Below are 23,888 nucleotides of genomic sequence, written 5' to 3' on the forward strand. Positions count from 1 at the left end.
AAACAGCTTGATTAGAAATGATTAAATCACACCTATTAATCTTCATGCTCTGTGTACTACGTAGTAATGTCCCATTTATTTATACTTAATTTATAGCAAGACACTGAGCACTCAGTTTTACAAATGTTATCATTACCATAGTCACAAAAAATTCTAATAGTGTATGATAAGTTATTAATGGTGGAACGAACAGGTTCCTGTCATCTCTGTTTGATAACTTACACTGGCTTCTTCAAATCAGGTCTTGAGAGGGTCGTGACTAAACTTTGATTCTTTCTTTCGAAGTCTATTCAAACCATGCTTTGCCGATTATTTCGGATTGGTGTGTGTTGCAGGATGGAGCTGCATTTCATTTTTGTTCATTAGAACCTAAGCTTCACACTGTATGGTTTATCAAATATATTGATTGACTGATTTATTAATGACCTTTAATTTAAATAAACTGAAGTAAAAATGAATTAAATTAACTGCAGAATTGCTTATTTTGACCTATTATTTTTTGACAAAATCACACCTCTTTACTTAAGATTGATTTCTGGTTCCTCAGTTCTTTTGTTCTATCTAGGGCATCACAGATGACAGACACTCATGCATGTGTGTGTTGACCAGCTGTCTGTGGGGACAAGCACGTTTGATAGGAGTTGCTATGGTGAGGGGCTCAGTAGGCTGATGGCTTGTTTGTTCGCAGTGGGGATCTACGGGATGTTTGCGTGCGTCTGTGTTCAGCGCTGTAAACACAAGCTGAACAGGGACAGCAGTTCATATGACCTGCTCACCCTGAGCTCTCACACACTGCCTCTAGTAAAGGCCTATTCACTCACACATGTACTGTCATGTACTGAGCTTGTGTTCTCTTTTCAATCTACAGCGCGATAGTTCTCTGACCATGACATGATGGCCATGTTCACTTTAGTCTCACCTGACATTTATGCCATGACAGGCAACTCTATTGACATTTCCTTACGGTGCTCATAATATAGCGACAACCTCCAACCATTTCTGATTTACAAAGAATTCTGTTGTACACACAATGCACAGCTAGAGGCCAGGTCTATGAAACGGCCTTGGAGCTATTTCATACAAGCTTGCCAAGTCTTGGCTGGACTTCAATCCTTTGTATTATACACTAAAACACTTCCCAAAATTGCCCTTCTACTAAATGTTCTGGAGTAATTCTCTCACAGTTGGCTTTTCGAGAAGAAAGTAAACAGCAGAAAGCCTGTTTGAACTCAGTGTGTGTGTGCAATCTCAGTATAATGTGTTAATGCAAAAAACTGGCTGATAGTTTCAGGGCACAGGAAATGTCCCCAGTGGGTGAACGATTTGGGATTAGGGTTGGTGGAAGCTCTGGCACAGGCATGCTGCTCTGAACACATTTCACGTCTGTTCTAAAATAATGCCACAGCAATATGTCCGTGTACCCACCAGAATGCTCCCTCTCTCCTTGCCTTCCCCTTCTTCTCCCTCTCTAGCCCTGCCAGTGCCGCGGCTGAGTCGTTCGAGCCAAACAGCTTTGGAATGGTTAGAGAAAATAATCATCTGCTCCCAAGCCGAGTCACCACAGGGGAGTAGGCGAGGGCTGTTAAAGGCAGCAGGGGGATTTATACTCCTGCTCGTAAATTTGACTCACTAAAAAACACTGATGCTTGTGAGCTCCTATCCTGCACCAGGCGATTAAATGATTACACTAAAATATGCAATCCCCCAGAAGGGGAGAATAAACAAAGTGCCAAGGTTCTCTAAAGTGACCGGCTTCAGCCTGAAGGACAAGAAATAACGGCAGAGCAAGAAGGTAAATTCTGAATCTGATGAATTATAGATTGGCCCAGTTGGATCTCTTACAGAACCATCTGTGCAGTTATGACCCATGCAGTGACCAGGTTGACTGCTTAAGGTAAAACTGGGAAAAGAAAGGTATAATGGAATGAGGTATTAAAGTTCAGAGTCTTCACCAAGCACTCAGGAGAAATCTTGAGTTTTCCTCGTGGCTTCAGCAGAAAGGGCTTTTAACACCTTGTAAAGCTATGAGCAATATTTGGGGCAGAATGGGATGGTTTGGGATTAATTCTGGTTTAACCTACCCATGTCAAGATGCAGAGCAGATTTTTGGGGGTTGTGTTATTGTCAGCACAGCAGTACGGCAGTAACACGGACATGGTAATACTGCATGGTAATACTATAAGGTACACTGCGGTTACTTTACTAAACACACCAACCTTGTAGGCATTTTCTTTTTTGACAAGAATACACTCTCTGTCATCATCCAGCAGAAAGTCTAATTGAATTGAAACATCTACAAAACACTTACAACCAGTAAGTAACACTGCCATGTCGACGTCATTGCTGTACTGCTGTGCTGACAAAAAAATATCACCCAAAAACCTGCTCTCCATCTTGACATGGGTAGGTTAAACCAGAATTAATCCCTGACCATTACATCCTGCTCCACATTGCGCATTGCTTTGAAAAGACTTTTCTGCTGAATCAGCTAGGAAAACTCAAGATTTCTCCTGAGTGCTTAGTGAACACTCTGAACTTTAATACCTCATTCCATTATACGTTTCTTTTCCCAATTCTACCTTAAGCAGTCAACCTGGTCACTGCATGGGTCATAACTGCACAGATGGTTCTGTAAGAAATCCACACACTGCCATGTTTGTTCACTGCTATGCTGAAAATGACTCACTAGCCAAATAATATCTGGTCAGATTTGGTCGTATGGTGGTTGCTTTCTGTTGCTGACACATTGCAACCTTCAGTAATTGTATACAAATATTTACCTGATAAAATGGCCAGTAAATAGAGCTACAAGGTAAGTGTACAAGTGTATAATGATCTCATTGTACCAAGTATAAGCAAATTTAGAAATTTTTATTATTGAAAGTTTAGTAATTACTTTAATTTATTAGAACAACAGATCCATCTGAAAAGGCCAAAATCTTTATTACTGTAATTAGGCACTTTCAGCGCACCACATATTTATGTTTTACAGTTAATACTAGCACTGCCTGTCTCTAATAAAGCACTCATTTAGAGTTCCATTAGGATCCATGAGTGACCAGTTAATAAGTTCCACAAAGATTTAGCTTTCTTTGTTTAATTGCTATTCTGTATCATTTCATTTGCCCTGTAGCAATAATAGTGATTAATCCGTAATAAAACATAAGAACCTCCAAAACCTTTAACTGCTAGTGTGTTTTTACTTCAACTAATACCTTCCAGTATAATTTACTATGGCTTTTCTGTGCATGTACACCCACGCAAACACTTTTATTGGACACTGGACACACCTTATATAGAGCTTGTCTCTGCATCTGAATTCCCAACTTGCACAAGGCTCAATTTACCGATGAGCCTAACACCAACATTACATGTGTTGCACACACACAATCAATGCTCTTGACATTGAGAGCCTTCCTGAACCTATTCAGAAAACGGTGGTGTTTCTGTAGCTGTGAACCAGTGCTAATCCCAGCACCCCATACCAGCCATGCTCTCTCAGCTATTACAGCTCCAGGCTATTCACGCCCAGGCTTGCTTTTAGCACCTGCTGGGTGGCGTTCAGGACCACAGGGGAGCAGCACTGTCTCTCAATCTGTAACACGACAGGAAGAGGTTGACCACTGAAATAACAGAGAGAAATGGGGATGGGATCCAGTTGGTGCATGCCTGGAGAGCAAGCACATTGTGTACAATAAGGCTTCAGGATTACAGAAGTGGGAAAAAAAAGAGAAAGAATTCCAAGTAGTGAGGAACATTGAAGGATACATTATTAAAAAGGGATTCCTCATGAGTTCGTAGGATAGTTAATGGCTTTTGGTTTCCCATGGAACCCTCTCTGACTGTAAGAATTCCCCCAGAATTATTTTTCTGTACTCCTCCTTTGGCATTAACAAAAGCGTATTTAAAACAGACATACACAGAAAAGGCTCATACATCTTTGTTTTTATCAGACTGCAGTCCAATCAAGAAAATCTCCATATCACCATACGAAACAGTGAAACGTGAGATGCATCAGAGGCACTTTACTTATTTCCATTTACAACAGCTTTCGTCTGCAGGATATTCGTCTCCATTCTGTCTTGTCAATGGTCCAAACAGTGAACTGCTGCTCCACATTTTTAGGTGTCACTGGCCACCTAGCATATGGATGTCCTAAGCGACTCCTGCATATGTGTTTTTGAACAATGGATATCCATTCAGTGAGGGAAAACAGTTCTTCTTGGCTGGCCTGCTCGATTTCACCAAAAGAAGCAAGTCGGTATAGTAAACTCATTCAATATGGAGAAGGTATTGACTTACCAGTGAGAAAGGGCATGACTTTTCTATGTCTCCCTCCCGCTCTCTTTCTCTCACACACATACAGTCAGCTCCACTATTACTGGCACCCTTGGTAAAGATGGGTTAAAAATGTCTTTGTGGTTAATTTCACACTGAATATATGAAAGAATTCTAACCTTTAATTAAAGTAAATGTATTCTAAGAGAACAGAAACCATTTATCAAAATATAGATGTTAACACCACATGTTAACCACATGTGCCCCAGAATCTCTCCACATCCTCCAGGGTCCAAGGTCATCTCTTGTGGATTCAGCTCAGCTCACAGCTTTTCACTGGGGTTTGGTCAGGGGCTGGGATAACCATGTCAAAATCCTGAGTCTATCATTGAACCATTTTTGGGTGGATTTGGATGTTTGTATAGAATCACTGTCCTGGTGCAATTTCCAACCACATCCCAGTTGTAGCTTCTCGGCAGAGGCAGCAAGCATTTTTATTTACAATCTCCTGATATTTCAGAGAGTCAATGATGTTATGTATCCTAACAAAGTTCCCATGGCCTTTAGAAGAAAAATAGCCCCACACCATCACAAGGACCTCCAACCATACTTAACAGTGAAAAAGTTTTCTGTATAACCTTTGTGCCCAAGAGCTGTATTTTTGTCATATCTGACTATAGATTCCAGCCGGTTCCAGTCATAGCTTCAGTTGCATCTATCAAACTCCAGATGCGTATTTGGTGGTTAGATGAAAGAAAGGGCTTTCTTCTGCCACACTTTCCAAACAGTTTGTTGACTTGTTCTGTGTGAGATTAAGTAAACTAACCACAAAAACATAACCTTTTTAACCCGTCTTTACCAAGCGTGCCGGTAATTGTGGAGCTGACATCTACGCACACTCCCACACATGGGAGCATCCAGTGCACTTATGCTGATTACAAACATAACTGCCTACACACAAGCTGCATACATGTGTGCATCCCAGAAAATGTGATACAAAAGGGAGGACAGGTGAATACAAATGCCTCATTTGCTCCTCAACTAACCACACACAAACACGCACACACACACAGGCACACACACACAAGACATATTCACACTGAGGTGGAGAATAATCAGTTTTGAGAGCATGCGGAGCAGATATGACATGAGTCAAGTTGTGAGCATGCTGGGATACGTCACAGATGAAAAATGCCCACAGAGCATTTTCTATTTCGTGCTGTCAGTGGGCAGCACAGTGTCATCACATGGCCCCCATGTTGTTGTATATAAATAAGACCTGCACAGAGAGACATTATTTCTTTTTCTTTAACTAATCTCAGCAAGGAAAAATAAGGTAGCAAACTTCTCCCTCACACACCCTTCAAAGAGTTCATCTGGGGTTATTCCCTTTCTGGGGAGAAAGAAAACAGAGAGAAACTAAGACAGAGAAAAAAGGGACACGATGAGCTGGGGTTCAGCTGGCCTGGTGCCTGGAGCTCTGCTTCTGAACCATATGAGTGCAAAAGAGGGAGAGCAATGAAGACACACAGCACTGAAGCTGGCCAGGGTCTGCGCCCTGTCTCCTTTCTCTTCCTTTCTCTCTCTCCACAGCACAGCTGCTGCTCTAACCCCTGAGCTTTACACCAGTTTAGTGATAGCTCACTTACCACATGTGAGTCTTCTTATAAAAGTAACCAAATTATATAAAATCTGCTCATAAAATCAATATTCATTCAAGGACACTAGCGCTGAAAAACTTCACAATGCTAAATAAGGCATCTCTGTAGAAAAAAAAAATCGAATGCAAAGTCTGCAAATCTGGAAACTTCTCCGGTTTGACACTCTAATGTCAAACAGATCCCCTACAGCTAATAAGCCTTATCTTACTGGAACATGGAGCGCATATCAGTAGCAGCACATCCATTGTTATTTTACAGCTGCTGAATCAGATGGACCTTCATTTGGTGAATACTGATTCCTCGTCCTGTACAAACCATCATTAAGCTCTCCTTTCAGCCGCATATTAGATCTTCCTTCAAAAGAGATGCTATTAATCAAACCCCTTTGTCCTGAAGCCTTAGCAAGTGAGATAAAGTGTTGGCTGAAATTGGCCGGGGCATGGCTTTAATGGGCCCGCTGGCAGCGTGAGGGGCCGTTCTAATTGAACACGCATGGCCTATGCTGTGGACCTGGAGTGAGGAGTGAAGGGAAAGGCCAGTGAATCGTAATCGTCTCACTCTCTGCCTGCTCTGCTCCCATAATACCACAGGAGTGAGATTACTGCCCCGCACTCCTGGCTGCACACCGGTGGGAGATTTACTCCAGCAGCCGAGACCGAATCACACTGAAGCTACTGTTTGGGCAAAATAGAGTGCACAGATTACGCTGAATTTAACTGGTTTAAATAATGTTTAACTTGATTTTACAAAACTGAACAGCAGATAACCTTACTTTAGATATTTATCATAATTTAATTTCAATGATACAGAAAGGAAAAAAAAAACTGAGTTTATATCCACCATTAGGCTTTAAGATATTTTGTGCAATTCATTTACTCGTATCTATTAATCCAGTGAGAGAACAGCACTCCGTCATGAGCACTAAGGCAAGATCGATCATTAAGCTGGCATGTACAATTTTTATATGCCCCATGCCCCATGAGCTAGAGTATTCGCAGCAGCATTATTCTTCTTTTTGTGAGTCACTTGGGACCCATGTTACGACTACAGGAAAACTGTGTTGACTCACTGTGCTACACTAATGTAAATTAAAATAAGAGATGAAGAACTACCCAACACGGATCCATACATCATCTCACATGGAGGCAATGCTTCAGATCGAGGCTGAAATTAAACTAAGTACCCAGGCTGCTCACAATCGAGTGGGTGCTAAATCAGAAGTAATTAGCTCATAGCCATAAAATGACTTGCTTACCTAGAAGTATGACAAAATGAGCTGTTTTTACTCCATTCCTGTCACCTGTGTTTGGAACAAATGTGTTTTGCTCATCTCACACTTCACGTCTCACTCCTCTCACACTTCAAAAGCATACATTTTTCTTCACATGTCTTCCTAGGCACTGATTCCCACAATGAAAATGGCCTATTTGTTTCAACAACGGTTCACTCTGAGGAACAAGCCCTTATATAGGCCTTTATTATTCTGTACACTGATGTGACAATTGGATTCAACATATCCTTGGGAAATTTCAGAAGGTTCAATCAAAACCCTTCCATCACAGTGTTGTCCAGGTGGCAGACACAAAAGAGAAAGAAGATGCTACGAAAACTGTGTTCACGACCCAGTGTTTCATGTGTGTAAACTCTCGCACTGACCAGTTGGCTGGTTTATCGTGTGAGAGTTTGTCCTCCAAGTGCGTGAGCTGCTTCTTAAACAGCAGCTCAATGCGACAGCTCTGTCACACATGGCTCTGGAGTTTCAGACAGTGACAGCGCTCCATTACGACTGCCAAGAGGCTGATGTCATACTGCACAGCCCTTGAATATCTGATTCCACAAGCAGCTCTATTGTGCGATAACAGGTATGTTAACTCTGAGCATCCTCAGTCTTCTGGAGAACAGAACAAAAGAGGGCCAAGGCCCAGAAAAGTTTCTGAGTTTTTTTTTTTTTTTTTGGCGTCTCCGAACATACTTTCAGTATGGAGGCAGATTTGAAGAGGTCATGTGTCTGAACTACATCGCGCACGGCTCTTTTGATCCTAGAAGAACAGAGACACTTCAGGAGAGTCAGTGCTCCTGCTGTGTCCTACACTTTCACTTTTTTCAGAGAGGGCAAAACTCAGTTCCAACACACTACCTGTAAAGCACTTCAGCCTTCAGCTGTGCTTGGCTCTTCTCCTTCAATGAGCCTTTTGGTATCTCCACTGAGCTGCTTCTCATAACTTTCATGTGACTGAGAAAGTGCTAACAATATTTTAATCTTTTTACTTACTATACCTTCAGGTTCTGCTTATTAGGTAGCTGCGGAATGCTTACTTCACCCAGGCCATTACTTTATAACAAATAAAATATATTTAAAATGTTTTGCCTTTGTGTAGCTAATAAGCAATAAGAACAATATTTACATGTGTAAGTGCAAATAAAAGATGTTGGAGTGTAACAGGGACTAACATCTCCTTTTGTTTAATCTCAGATCAAAATGAACAAAAGCGAACCTAATATCAGTATGTCTGTCATATTAAGACAGTGTTTTAGGGCCACTCTTTAAAAAATAAAAATGCAATTTTGAAAATAATGTCATAATATTTCAAGAATAAAGTCATAATATATTGAGGAAAAAAGTCACAGTATCTGTTATTAGAAGAAAAATGTCACAATATCTCAAGAATAAAGTAACATTTTGAAGAAAAAATTCATAATATTATGAGAGAAAAAAAGCTGCAATAGTTGGAGAATAAAGTTATAATACTATGGCAAAATGGCAGCTATCAAAGCAATGTTTGTGTGTTAAAATGAGGGACAGTGAAGATTTGATGAAGTTATTGTCTCTTTTGCTAAAGGAGAAATCGCAGACTGTAGTCGCCTTCAAGGCTATCGATGGTTACTTCTGTGTGCCATTCACGAGGGTATGTAGTTCCACAGGAGACAATGAGAATGATAATCGAAATGATCGATCCTGAAGGGGTGGAACTCCGGCACACTCAGTGTCAAGCCCTCAACACGTTATGGCATAAAATAAACTTAAGCCTCATGGCAAAGCCATATTCCATAACACACTGGGGGCTTGATTGCTATACTCCAGCATTATATCTGTCTGTTCTTTTATATTAGGTATTTCTTTATTTGTAAAACCAATACTAAAGCATAACTTACCAAATCCTCCACATCCCTCATTCTAACACAGTGTTGCTCTGATGTACCATTTTGTCACAGTATTATGACTCTATTCTTGAAATATTGTGATTTTTCTCTTGTAATATCAGATATTATGACTTTTTTCCTCAAAATAACTTTATTCTCTGGTTGGTTCTATTACATAAATACTGCTTTACATAAAATGCAAGTATGTTTATTATTTTTGATTGATTTTACCTCTTTATTTTTTAGTAGTTAACAGTTAAAGAATTTACCAAAATATTCATCTGTAATATAAAGACTGACCTGTACTCGGTTGGTTGGGTCCCTCTTGATCCATTTGATGACAGTCTCGTAGACGAGCTCCTCAGCCTTGGTGTTGAGGCTATCGTTGGACAGGTAGCTGATCAGGTCTTCTTTAGAGATACTGAGGATCTCGTCCTGGCTAGCCACGTCTGGGAAGTTCTGCAGGGCAAATGCCTTGGCCATGTTGTGTAGCTCTGTACAGCACATAGCCTCAGCCATGGCCAGGACCCCCAGGCAGTTCCCTGCTGTCAGCTGCTTCTCTGAAGAGCACAAAAGAGAGAGAGAGATAGCGTCCAGCACCCACATCCATAAAAGATCACAAGGCTTTGGGGAGAAAGGCAGCAAAGCTATCTGAGTTGGGTATCTGTGAAACTCAGAGGAGCGCTGTGGCTCAAAGCACTTCTGGGACAAACACAGGGGCAAATCGATTGAGTGCAGGGCACCCAGCAGGGATGGCATCCTGCGGATTAGCACTGGCAGGTAAAGTACTTATTGGTGCCCTAAGGCCAAGAGGACCCAAATGAGGGGTAAACAAAGTGTCATAAATGCCAGGCATCCTGAAATTGTGAAGTCTCTATACCAGTGACCAGAGAAAGCTTTACCATAATGTGGCAAGACTTAAGAATGAGCAGCTGTCTGTCTAACTAAAGTCTGACGGTGAATTGACTATTCTCAAATCGAGTTCTTTTTTTCATCTTAGACTGCTTTTACACGAACACCAGCCAAAAACCATGATTTGTGTTGTTTCTTTGTTGTAGGCATGTTTGCTCTGTTACGAACATTCAACCACGGAAGCTGAAAGGAGAAAACTGCTGGTCTTCATTGTAGCTTCACAGAGAATTAAAAATAGAACATACTGCCTCACTTATTAAACTTGCATAATAATATCCAGGATTAAATGTACAGAAAGGCAGTGTTATCTGGGCTAGCCTGCAAATTTTTTCTGAATAATATTTATGAATTTCAATAAGCTCTATGCACACAGTGCTTCACATTAGCAAAACAAATTTAAGTATTTCATCATAGCTACTTGTAGCCTTGTAATAGCCTCCTTAAGGTAAAATGTGTTTCTTTCAAGTGCACTCACACTATGCCAAGTTGATTCTTGCTGTGAGCCGCTCTTATAGTTTTAGAGAGTCGGATTGTACAGCAGTGGTTGTTACCTGACAACCACAATTAATTTCTCCTTGGTCTTGCTGAAGATCAGCATTACGGAGCCTGAAGCCTCTTCTAGAACATTCACTCCATCTCTCTTACGTTTGTTCAAAAGTTGAAGTTTGGTGAACATTTTTTAAATCAGACAACAGAACATAATTTTCAAGCACTGTCATGTTTTGGTGCCTGATTCTCAGTGCATGCTTAAAAAGTATCACACAAAATGTAATGGACAAATGTGGCAATGCTGTAAATCCTACAGAATCATTCAGTGCTGTAAATCCTACAGAATCATTCAGTGCTGTAAATCCTACAGAATCATTCAGTGCTGTAGATCCTACAGAATCATTCAGTGCTGTAGATCCTACAGAATCATTCAGTGCTGTAGATCCTACAGAATCTCACATCACTGTAGATCCTACAGAATCTCACATCACTGTAGATCCTACAGAATCTCACATCACTGTAGATCCTACAGAATCTCACATCACTGTAGATCCTACAGAATCTCACATCACTGTAGATCCTACAGAATCTCTCAATGCTGTAGTTCCTTTAAAATATTTACAATTTACAATATTTATTTATTTTCAAATTAAACTTAAGGCTTTCATAAATTCAAATCAAGCCAGCATCTCACAACAGCAGAGTTCAACAGCAGAAAGGCTTTATGCATGCAAACTATTATCACATGTATTACATTATTGCACATTACATATTTTTTACATGTAGGCTTTATGCATGTGAACTTTTATATTTTTATATTCATTTTCCTGTTTTTAGACTGTAATCACAAAGCTCATCTCTGTGTATTGGTTTATAGCTCAACATTTAGACTGATGTAAAAGAATTTTATTATTGTAGCCATCCCAGTATTAGGAAGATGCTTGGCAAAACATTTAAAAATAAAATGACTAATGATTTTATTTTATAAAAAGAAATGTCATCTTTGTACTAATTTCTCTGTGATCACTGTCTTGTGGGACATTGTTTGGTTTGTGCAGGATATAGAACCAGTAATCATTTTTGGGACTGAGACACGAAAACCAGTGTCAATGGGATGAAACAGGAGAGATGAGAGCATTCATCTCATTTCCAGATTGGGATTAGGACCAACAGTAGCCTTTGAGTTGATCGTGGACCGGATTTTCTCTGAGAAGGCTATACTTAAGCACACTGTGGCTCTTTACATTAGGAAATATTTCAGACGATCTCACTGTTTTTTCAAGAGCTGAAAGTGCACAGCTGTATTGGGCTGTAACAGAAGCAGAGGCCATAAAATGAATAAAGACTCCTAAAGTATTCCCAGATCTGAATCTGGTTGAGATGCTGTGGCCTGGAATGTACGTATTGCCTAATACTATTAAATGACTGTCATAAGTGTGTTTCTGTTTATCATTGACTAATTAATAATTCCATTGTTCACTGGTTTCATCCTTGCACACATTCCTGGCCAATGTCTGTATAGAACCCCGATATTTCTAAATTTGTAGAATACTTTATGTGTAGGATTTAGTAGCTCTAACTAATGAAAGTCTAATTGCCCACTGAAGGCCAGGTGACAGAACAAATTTACATGTTTTGGAGATCAATAAAGAAAAGACTGAACAATTTAAACCACTACTTTATGCAAAATACTCTAACACTGCCATCAATTTGCTCTTTATCAGAGCCTAAATGGGATGTTCTAATAGGACTAATAAATGGAGGTCCCTCAGAACACCTCTGCTGAATAACTGGCTGAAGTCTGCGACAAACATGAATTTGCCTGAAAAAAGGTACGCTTTTTCTGTGGCCACATCTGTAATATTACAAAAGCAGATCATGTGGTTTTTGGATGAATCTTATGGATGAATCAATGTGACATAAGCTATATAAACATAAAATATGTAGACCATGTGAAATCCACACAGACATGTTTCTGCCAAACTTCAGCCCAACTTGTGTCTGGATGAGACAGATGTGGTTTTATTATGTCTGGAATGATGCAGAGTTGTAGTGTGCCATCTCCTATAAACCAGGTCAGATGTCTTCTCCTCACACAATGAGGAAAGAGCATATTTTTTTCTTCTGAAGTTTTCTGCCAGGGCCTATAAAGGACAAGCTGAAGACAACCGCATGGTGAGGTCCAGGCCTCATTCCATCCAGCACTGGCAACAGAAGGGACATTGACACACATTTACACATAGGCACGCGCGCAGACACACACACACGTGCACACACACACACACGCGCACACACATACGCACTTACACACACACACGCACACAAATCACATGAACCTGATTGTCATTACTAGCTTGAGGTAGCAGCACTGCAGCTGCACAGGCTTTTGAACATCTTGCTTCTCTGCAGGACTTCGATAAACACATGTAACTTTTTGCAGACTCCACTAAGTCATGCTTCTGGTAGCCTAAACCCAGCTGTGAGAAGTACATTTTTTTGACGCCATACACACTACCTTTCTTAATGGAGTAAATGTTTTACGCTTTACGCGCTATCACCAAATCACCAGGTTTTACTCTCTGGATCAAATGTTCTTCATTTCACAGAACACGACACGCTATCATTTCTTGTCAAGGCTGCAAACAACTTCCAACTTTTCTGTCGTGCAGTGGATTTACCCTCATTTGATGCAGGGCTTTAGATAAATCCCCTGCCATCTCTGCATGATGCCAAAACACATTTTTAGACTTGAAAACAAGCAAAGCAAACAGATCAATAATAGATGCTGGTAATCCTTCACTTCCTGTCTGACTGCTCAGCTGACCTTTTGAACCAAAGTTTTGCCTTGTCTTTGTCTACACTCCCAAGTCAAATGTTAAGGGAGTCATAGAACTTCATAGCCTTGACTTTTCAGGAAGTCGACTCAGCTTTGTCCTTGATCTGTTTGTTTTGTGTTCAGATGTCTCACATTTTCTCAGTCAGCCTTTTCTATCGTTTGCATGAAAGCGGCCACCTCCGGCTCGGCTTTTATTGATCTACCTGAACACAGCTGGATTATACACACAAGAGTGTGACGGTGCTTTTGACATTTCAGTGTTGATGTTGAAAATCATAGAAGAGTTACTTTGGATGGAGGAGAAAGATGTAGAAGATGCTGATGGGGTGGAGCAAAGGTGAGATGTGAGGAGGGGGACGAGAGTTCCTACCTAAGAAAGACACGCAGACTTTGCAAAATGTGTTGAACTGGAATTTGTTGGCGGCCTCCAGCAGGGTTTTGGCATTGGCTGAGTCGATGACGAGTGAACCAGTGTACACAAACTCCAGGAGCATCTCCAGCACATCAGCGCTGATGTTGGTCATCTGCAGCTCCAGCTTCTCTCCACTACCCGTCTCCCCGAGGGACCTGATGGCACCGACGAAGAGGTTAGAGAATCTTACACGCATATACACAATCATTTCTCTCAAAACATAAAGGAAGCAGGTCTCATTTTTAAATTCATCATTTTGTTTCCTGCAACTGAACAACACATTATTGCTCTATTTCACTCACAGTATGAAAGCATAGCATGCTTATACACAAATGTGCATATACACACAAGAGGATAAGTGGATACTTATGGGGAACATAAAGGCAGGTGGAAGACATGGGACAGAGGTAACACTACTATATCAATATTTCTTAGAGAATAATATTAACAAGCTTAAAGCCTTGACCAAAGCTCCATTTATATGCCACACAACGTGATTTATATCCCCTGTGTGATGATGTCATTCAGATCCAATTGCACTGATTAGTTTAAATGCAATAAGCCCCCAGGGTATACAGCGGGGATCTGTGAATAATGGTGTGCATCAGGGTTTTATGCCCTGTGTGAAAGAATAATCCACTCAAGGTCAAGGCCAAGAAGAGTGCAATTAATGGCCAGACAGCAGCTGATTCTGTTTCAGTGTCTGAGACATCCCAAAAAACCCATGTGCACAGATACTGTATTACTGCAAGGAGCAAATTCTGGGAGCAAATGGGACAAAAATGCTCCAAGATAAAATATAAAATATTAGGTTAGAATGGCTTTTAGATCAAAAAATTTGCAATATTTTTCCTTTTAGTTGACAGTCACATTTATTAGCTATTGTCTTTTTTTTTTTATTTGCATATAGCATACATCTAGTATAGATAATAAGCAATGCAATTTACAAGTCATTTTTTAGGGTCATTAACACACAGTGTCAGAATTTAGGCTAATTTTGACAGCACTGCCAAAAAACAGAAATTATAGAGAGTGTAATTAGCATTTCATTTAGCATATTCCCTTTAAAAAAAAAAATTAACATGCACAGACAACAAGGCAGACAGACAGACAGACATGACAAGTGTGATGGACAGAGGGAGGAGGAGAGAGGGAAGGGCAGGTTAGTTGTGCAACAGTGTGCCAGCAGCCATTCTTCTGGGAGTGGGACGTGTTCCATGACTGGGCCTGGATCTTTTGAAATGAGAGAGCCGTTCCTGTTCCCTCCCTCCCAGCAGCCCTGAAACCCCCTGCACAAAACACCCTAATCAACACTGCGGCTGCCATTTTCACCATGGCCCCTGTGCATGAACATGTGAGTGTGTAGGACATTATTAGTCTTCATACGGAGCGGGCTTGAAGGGGGAGAAGGCCAACTCAAGAGGACAACGTGCAATTATGGCTCTGCAGATACAGCTGAAAAGACTGTCAATGTTACTGCCTCCTGAAAAGCAAAAAACGTCAGAGGTTGTTATTTTCGTCCTCCCTAATTGTCACGGCGATGGGTTTTAAGATAATAGAAGGGGGTGTAATCCTGGGTTAAGTTATGGAGGAAGAGGAGGAGAGGACAGAAGGGGGGAAAATAATAACAAAAAAAAGAGATAGAAATAAAACAAGAGAATGTTCATCAGCCAGGTCAATTAGTGCAATGAGAATTGGCTCGGCTAGCAATTTGCTTTGTCTGGCCACTTTTGTTATGGAAATCGCTTTCTAGCTTTGGAGAGAAGTGTGAATTTATGTGGCTTCTGTTTGCAGGCTTTAGAGAGAGAGAGAGAGAGAGAGAGAGAGAGAGAGAGTGGCATGTGTGTGAGTGTGCATATATGTACCGTATTGGTGTATGAAAAAAATGAGAGCAATAGAAAGACAAAGAGAAAACTGTTTAAAAAAGTGAGCATCTATTTGGAACCTTTACGGCCACACACACACACACACACACACACACACACACACACACACACACACACACACACGGTTTCCTGATAAGGCCAAACAATAGTTTCATTCTAATTTTGGCATAGATGAGGCTGCAGACTATTATTAAGATTTAGCTGTGGACATCCAGGACTCATTGGCTACTGTTCACTTGGAGGCTTATACAAAACACACATACGACATAGTAGAAAAAGACAGGCACACGCACACACACACACACACACACACACACACACACACACGCACACACACATGCACACACACACACATACACTGTATTCATTAATGCTGACTTAGAGTAGCAAAAAATGTGAGAATGGAAAGAGCAAGCAATGATTGAGGGTAATTCTGGACATTGTTTGGGTTTGGCATTTTCCAGCAACAAACTGGATCAGAACCTGATGCTCAGGAGTGTCAAAATATTCAATACCTTTACTAACTGAGGGAGAATGAGGCTTTACCGTGTATTCACGACTGTGGTACGAATTACTAGCTTCTATGGAAGCATTGTGAGATGAGCCGCTTATTAAAAAAAAACAGGCACTGCAGATCATCTTAAAAACAGATTCAGGGTTTTCTGGAGACATGTCGGAAACATGGAACATGTCGGAAACATGTCAGACCTGATGGTGGGTAGGGCCGTATTTTTGGCATCACAGTCACGGGGCTGCCGTGTGTGGATGTGGCAGTAATATTTTTGTTCTCTGCATCACTTATGTAGATGGAAACATGGAACAGACCAGCATTCTAAAAAAGTGTTAAGTACAAATGAGTAAGTACAAATAAGTACAAGTACAAATAAGTACATAAAGTATGAATAGGCGTGCAGCTGTAATATCTAATCAAATCAGCTCTGTGCCTCTGGGAAGTAGTCTTTATACGGTAATGTCTCTGTAATGGCAAGTCTTGTAGTTAATTACTTTTATTAGACTATTGATTCTGTTAATTGTACGATGCTCTGTGTATAATGACATGTCAAGTGCCTGATTTACATTTAGTATCCACAAATGAGTTATTCTTCTTACTTGTTACAGAAAAAATTAATCGGCCTGTTATATTTAGAAGTATTTGCTGGACATAGCTTATTTTATATATAAAAAAAAAGTTCAATGTTGAATTCACATTCAATTCTGCCCACAAAAAAAGCAGCTGGATGAGAATCAGAAAAATTGGTTTACGCCCCAACAAATGAGCAATTATACACTGAATTACACTTACAGGAAAATAGAGGCCATCGAATTACATACAACATATATATACAAACAAACAGCACCACTGTTTTTTCCCCCAAAGAAATGAATGCCAAACTAATCAGGCCAATTTTGAGGCTGATCACAATGTCCATATTTTAGGCTGGTCTTATCCACCCAGGTGTCTCTTAACCCGAATGATCTACTCACAATCCACTACAAATTTAAATTTGCAAATATTAAACATGTTCAATATTTGTGATGCAACATCCTGTAATGTGAGGGAACACAGATGCAATCTTTATGCCCCAAGTGAAAGGCCGATAACCAGTGACAGTCGAGCTGAACTGTCATCTGCCGTATTTGTTTTGATCTGAAGTCACGTTTGTTCTTGAGAAATCCTGAGAGGTTTGAGACTCTGTGAGTAGGAAACATTGGTTGGGACTCTGACTCGTGACCATAATCTTAAATTGTGTGATGTTTTATTCTGGGCAAATGTGTGCAGGGGAGTTGATGACTAATGGACGATCCAGGACAAAAAAAAAAAAAAATCTGTGAATCTTTCATTACCTCTGGGGACTTTCACATTTTCACCATCGGTTAATATTGTATAAGTGTTGTATAAGTGTTGTAGTGTGGCCCAGGCATTAGTCTGGCAGCCATTTAAACTAATGTGAAAAACAGATAAGGCTGTGAAAAACAAGAAGGCTCATTACTAGAAATATTTCTAAGTGCGACCCACGAAATTCTGGAAAAAGAGGAAGCAGGGCCTCATTTTACCCTTCCCACACCAAAGCATTAATGATAACAATCTCCCACTGTCTTGTTTCCTCTCTCGTGATGCCACAGCTCCAGTAAAAACTAACACATTGCTTTCATATAAATAAATAAGAGCGGGGGTGTGAGATGCTCCCACAGCTTGCCATGTTTCAAATTACACACTGATGGGTAGGCACAGAGGCACTGCCCATAAATTAAAGTGGCACCAAGCACACTTATTGAAAATCCAAAGGGGAAAATGGAATTACTGAGGGCAATCCATCTCTGTGTGCTGAGCAACAGATGCTAAAGCGGAGAGTAATATATATATATTTTTTTTGGCAGACAGGAGCGTGCATGCACATTTGGGAGCTGCATTACATCCTTCAGGTAGCAGGCCTCACACTGCCCCTTCTGATTAACTTAATGTAAGTGTGGAAGGTGTAAAAATAGCACACCATCCCCATCTGTAATGCACGGGAACAGAGGACAAGACCATCTCAGGTTTAAACGACGATAACTGGCATGGAAAGACCCTATCAAAAATGTACATGTATACAGTGGCTTTTAAGTAGATATAAGTAGATGTATTTAAAATCTGAATGTATTTCAAATTTGAATGAGTACTTTATTTAATTTACATTGCTTAACTATAGCTAATGTCCCTAGTGCTGTGTAAATAAAACATGATCAGGGTTGGTGTATGGGTAAATAATACAGATCCATCATGCTACACAATGGGAAATGCACCACAGTCACAAACTACAGGAAATGGACTTGGTTAAAGCATTTTTTTTAGACCTAATCTTCATATCTCCAGGTCTGTAGTGTATGTGCGATTATCACAGACAAGAACAGACATGTTTCCCTGCACTGAGCAAAAAAGAGAAAAATCTGCTTGCTTGAAATTTTCTTTCAATGGAAATTTAAGGGGAAGTCAATAAATGTTTATGTGAAACATTATAGCAATTTTTCACTCAGTGGTATTTATAAATTTAGCTTTAAATCTGTATAATCACCATTTCAGAGATGGGAATACTTTTTCAGAGAGTAAGGAACCGGAATGACATTTTATTCTATTGCTCCTGTTTTGGAAAGTTCAGTAAAACATCTCATTCTGTCATGTCTTTCTCATCATCATGAAAAATATTGTTCATGGTAATCACACATATGCTACAGATGCAGTAGATAGAGATTAGGTTAAAAACACTAGACTATTTCTTTAAGGAAAGCGACATTTCATGGAGTGCATGTGAACACATAGGAGCAGGGTAATGGGTGTAGTTCGGAAAATGTATGCTTCAACACACACACACACACACACACACACAGTGAGTTTGACCCTGTACAATGAGTGTAACACAGCAGTAACCTTAAAAAAAAAAAACTACTGAACAAAGACACCTCCCACCTACACTGACCTCTTTCACTTGAATCAAAATGTATAGGAGAAAATATTGAAAATTAAAATGAATAACAAAAACACACAGCAGCACTGCTAGAGCTGATGGAGAAGGTCATTGATTCAATTCATTATCTTTCAAGTACGTCAGGTACACAGTGCAGCCAGCACACGATGTACTGTAATAAGGCCAGAATCCTTAAGGTGATTAAGTCTACCTACAATTCTGTAGCACAGTGTAGTCTGATCAGATTTGGTGAAGCAGTGCTAAAATTGATTAAGGTAAAAGTCTTTGTTGTAAGGTCACTGTCATAAAACCCTTGGCATCGGGACAAAGACATAAACAGTCCAGTTTGAGGAAGATATTAATTAATTGCTTGCTGTTCACTGTGACAAGCGTATCTGTGCCTACGCAAGCTGCAGCCCTGCCTCGTCTCAGCCTTCCAATGAGGCTTCATTTCACTGACCTTCTTGCTTTGACAATGAATTGACAGCCTTTACTGAACGCAACAGCATTTTAATAACACTAAAGCAACTGCCTTTATATATATATATAGATATATCAATGAAGAGGATTGCTATTCAAACTTTTTCTTCCAGCTACACATCCATCTACCTACATTACAACAGGATATTCACTAGTCCATATTGTGACATTATTATAAGCTTCTCTCTGCTATTCATTCTTTTTCTATTGCCCTAAGACTGCGATATGTATACATACGATTTCAAACATCATAATCTGTCAAATACAGAAAACAGGAGGACATACACGTGAACACATAAGTGGAAAAACACAGTACAAATGAAAACATGCAAGCAAGCATAGCTAAATGAGTTCACACCCACTCAAACACATTGTTCCCCCACACACACAAACAAATGCCTCCCTTACTAGTCTGTTAACCTCCTTAATGTCAATAAACGCACTGCCAGGAATATAAAACGACTGAATAATCATAAAAATGCAGTGAGTTCGCAATGTGAGTAGACAAATGCAATATAGAAGAGGTAATATATAAAATCCTGCTCTTCAGCAGTAAATACAGTGGATGGCTCTGACCTGTGAAGGTAATGATTCAGCAAAGCGCAGGAAAGGAGCTGTGTTCTTTTCTTTGTTTGTAACTGAGTGCTTTTTCTCCTATTCATTGGAGCATGAATATTTACCATATGAATGGGATGCTTTTTCTTTATGCCCTATATGCTGTATGCACTGATAAAATAGCTGACAAAGCTCGCCCCATAGCCACATGACAGACAGCACACAGCTAGTGGAGGACAATATCTAAATGCACAATGAGGTATTCTTTTGCTAAGGCCATTTTATGAGTTACTCAGCATCATGGATTGCTAAGATCCATCAGTCATGGAACACTTTGTTACTTGTTAATGCACTCTAAATTAGAGAGGAAAAAAAGGGAAAAGACAAAAGTTGATTTTTTTTTTTTCCCGTTTTGAGATACATTCGTTTGAGTGGGAGAAGGAATGGCTGCTGGCCCTGCGATAGGAACCAAAGTCTTCACACAACCTGCAAGAGAGAGAGGGGGAGGCAAGAAAAAAACCACACAAATGTGCCCTATGAAAAGAACGGATCAGATCGACGGCTGGTGAGAAGGGAAGAAAGGCAAACCTTTTCACCAGGTCCTTGAAATACAAGCTGCAGGAAGCTAGAACATTTTGGTGGACTTCAAACTCTTTGCCTTCAACTACAATTTTCAGGTCTGTAAATTCTTTCTCTCTGCGTTGCTGGTTCAGCTCCTTCAACATCTCTGTAGAACAAAGAAAAAAAAACAGACAATGCCAAATACTGTTTTAGAAATACATGTTCTATAATTAATAGAAGACATAGAAGTAACAGAGAACTGAAAGAAAATGTGGAAATAGGCAACATATCGGCAAATTCTCTATAAGAGAAAAGGAGAAAAATGCACAGCACATTAGACAATAAGCATACAGTACAAATATCGTACATAAGCATACAAGACACACATCAGAAATTATGCAACAACAAACACCAATGAAACACACTGCACATTCGCTAGCAGGGAAATAGTACTTCAGAGGTTAAAAAACATCTTTGAATTATGACAGTGTATACAGGTGACATTGAGACTTGGCACGAGACCCACAACTGGTTGACCTACATAGGCTATGTGCTGAATATTTGAAGCTTGACGTAAACACTTCAATCAAACAGGACACGAATCGATCAAACACTTTTTCTACGGAATTATGAATAACATAATAACTAGACATGCTGGGGATGGATAAAGACACAGATCAGCCACTGCAATACACAAATTCAATTTCCTGATGTGCAAATATATTTCACAATATACTCAGTCAAATATTAAAGTGTTAAAGTCTCTCTCTCTCTCTCTCTCTCTCTCTAGACTTTTATCTGTGTATTATAAGCTGATATACTGAGTGTAAAAGCTTATGTAGTCGTCACCTGTAATAAACCTGAGGTAAGCTGGTAGAAAAGCAAATATGTTTGTGTTTGATTAAACGCTCAGTATGAGACACATAATCAATACACCATTACAGTAGCGGTGCACCTCTAAAATTTCCAAACTGCATGAACGAAAAGACATATTACAATGTTCCATTATGAAAATTGCTTTATTTGAAGCATTAGCACCTGCAAAATATGATTTGTTCTTTCCTATTAAAATCAGCTCAGGCAGATTGAGGCAGATGCGCTCTTGCACGAAAGAAACAAAGCAAACAATTCAGTAGACACAACACAACTGCAACTCCCTATAGTAAAAGACACACTATCAAAGACATCCACACATTTTTACCGTTGCTCTTTTAAATCATTTTAAACAAGTGTTTCTAGTGTAATTCTGATGCTTCGTAGTCTGCTCTTTACTATTTTAATGAGGAAAATATATTAGAAGTGACCGTGCAAAAGAACAGACAAATAGCCCACTGAAAAATGTGTAGTATAGATATGTAAATGAACTAAATGATCAAAAAAAAATAGAACAGCTATGAGCCGAAGAGGAAGTGGCTCCAATGTTTAATGAGGCTCCGTAAAGTGAACTTTCCCATCAAAATTTAAAAGAGGGGCAGTACAAGGTCAAGAGCTACTGACTGCAGAGCTCACTCACTGTACTGAGAGAAGGATCTTGGGTATTTCTCTTTTCAATACTCTGACTCCCGTTATAATCCCTGAGGCCCAAAAAGTTAATGATTTTCAGGTATAGCCAGTTAGTTGGTTTTCAGTTAGTTGCCTCCTAGACAGCTCAGAATAATTGACATACACTATAATGAAGATAAATAATAAATAACAACAACAATTACTAAATAAATTATTAGTATTAATTATTAGTATTAATAATAGTATTAATAATATTATTATTAGTAGTAGTGTTACTATTATTATTAGTAGTAGTATTATTATAGTATCCTGATAACATTTTAATCTGCTATTTTTTTATACAGCAGTTTAATCCAGGAATCAAGAAACATGTATATCTCTGACACATTATACTTCAATGCATTTGAAATGAAAGTCCATTTGGCATGATCAACTACGATAGAGCTGTTAAATTGTGCAGATCGTTAGCTAATAAAACTTGCAGTAACTTACTTCCAGCAAAAAAGCAGCTTAAATCCTAGTTCTATTCTTGGACTAGTTTCCCTGCATGATTTTATTACTAATTAGTGAGGAATAAAAATTACAACTCTGCTACAAAAATTAAATGCACAACAAAACTGGTGGTCAAGTGTGTGTTACAGTTTTAAGAGGTGAATTTGGCATTTCAAACAACACCAAAGCCACTCAAGAAAATACTGTAGAATGTTAGGTTTGTCAACACAGTGGAAATGCCACACATAGCTTGCAGGCATGAGGATAGATTGAACTGTGTTAAACGCAAGGAGCTATTTCAAAGTTGAATTTGTCCAAGGATGCCAACATAATGGGATTGTGTGGAATGGAGTGAAGAGGTGAAGACACACAGGCAATAATAATGACAAGCTGAACCAAAGTGGCCACTTCACTAATAGAGAAAAGATTATAGTGTATTCAAGGCTATCTGTGAATGCACCTGTAAATAAAGTTGTCTGGCACCAATTCATGTCATCTTCAATTCTGAGTGTCTTGCACTACTTGATCTGCTTTATTAGAAATATTTTCAATCATTATGCTTGCTCAATACAATCTAGTAGCAATACGGCAATTGTCCTAAACATGCTACGCTAACAGTTGTGCCATCATTGCTAACAAAAATCCTAGTAAGCAGAAAGAACAAAATAGAATTTGTACCACCAAAACCCAAGTATACGTCGGTGGATAAGGAAAACGAAATTTTTTTTTTATGGGAGGAAAACTGGTGAGGAAAATCAAGTGAAACCACTATTTAATAATAAAATAGACCACACTCCCATCTTGGCTTCTATTGGCTCATAAGACAGAGGTTAGTGATTTAAAGGTCAAAGTTCACAGAGATAAAGTCAGTAACCACAAAAGTGTATCTTTTCACATCCCCGCGTTCTTTTTCACTTTAATTCAATTCAATTTCATTTGTATAGTGCTTTTAACAATGGACACTGTCACAAGCAGCTTTATAGAAATATATAATTTCAGGATATAAATTTTAAATGTATGAATTTATCCCTAATGAGCAAGCCAGAGGCGACGGTGGCAAGGAAAAACTCCCTGAGACAACATGAAGAAGAAACCTTGAGAGGAACCAGACTCAAAAGGGAACCCATCCTCATCTGGGTAACAACGGATAGTGCAATAATAAAAAATTCCCTTCTATAATTGTGTACTAAATGGTCAAAAAGTGCAATTGTGTAAATTAGTGAAGTGACTTTTCCACTG

The 23,888-nt window shown here is 39.4% G+C and overlaps 1 protein-coding gene across 3 annotated transcripts in view; it reads right to left on the reverse strand.

The window, feature by feature from the left end:
- LOC113545152 (kelch-like protein 29) overlaps window positions 1-23,888 on the reverse strand; it is a 179,279-nt gene that overhangs the window by 29,639 nt on the left and 125,752 nt on the right. For all 3 annotated transcript variants that reach the window (XM_026944329.3, XM_026944328.3, XM_053242151.1), the window contains 3 exons: window positions 20,682-20,820; window positions 13,688-13,884; window positions 9,381-9,640 (listed from right to left, as the gene is read on the reverse strand). In XM_026944329.3, coding sequence (XP_026800130.2) covers window positions 9,381-9,640; window positions 13,688-13,884; window positions 20,682-20,820 — 596 coding nt within the window. The remainder of the gene's footprint in view (window positions 1-9,380; window positions 9,641-13,687; window positions 13,885-20,681; window positions 20,821-23,888) is intronic.

This window comes from Pangasianodon hypophthalmus, chromosome 19 (genome assembly GCF_027358585.1).
Source record: "Pangasianodon hypophthalmus isolate fPanHyp1 chromosome 19, fPanHyp1.pri, whole genome shotgun sequence".
Classification (NCBI taxonomy): domain Eukaryota; kingdom Metazoa; phylum Chordata; class Actinopteri; order Siluriformes; family Pangasiidae; genus Pangasianodon; species Pangasianodon hypophthalmus.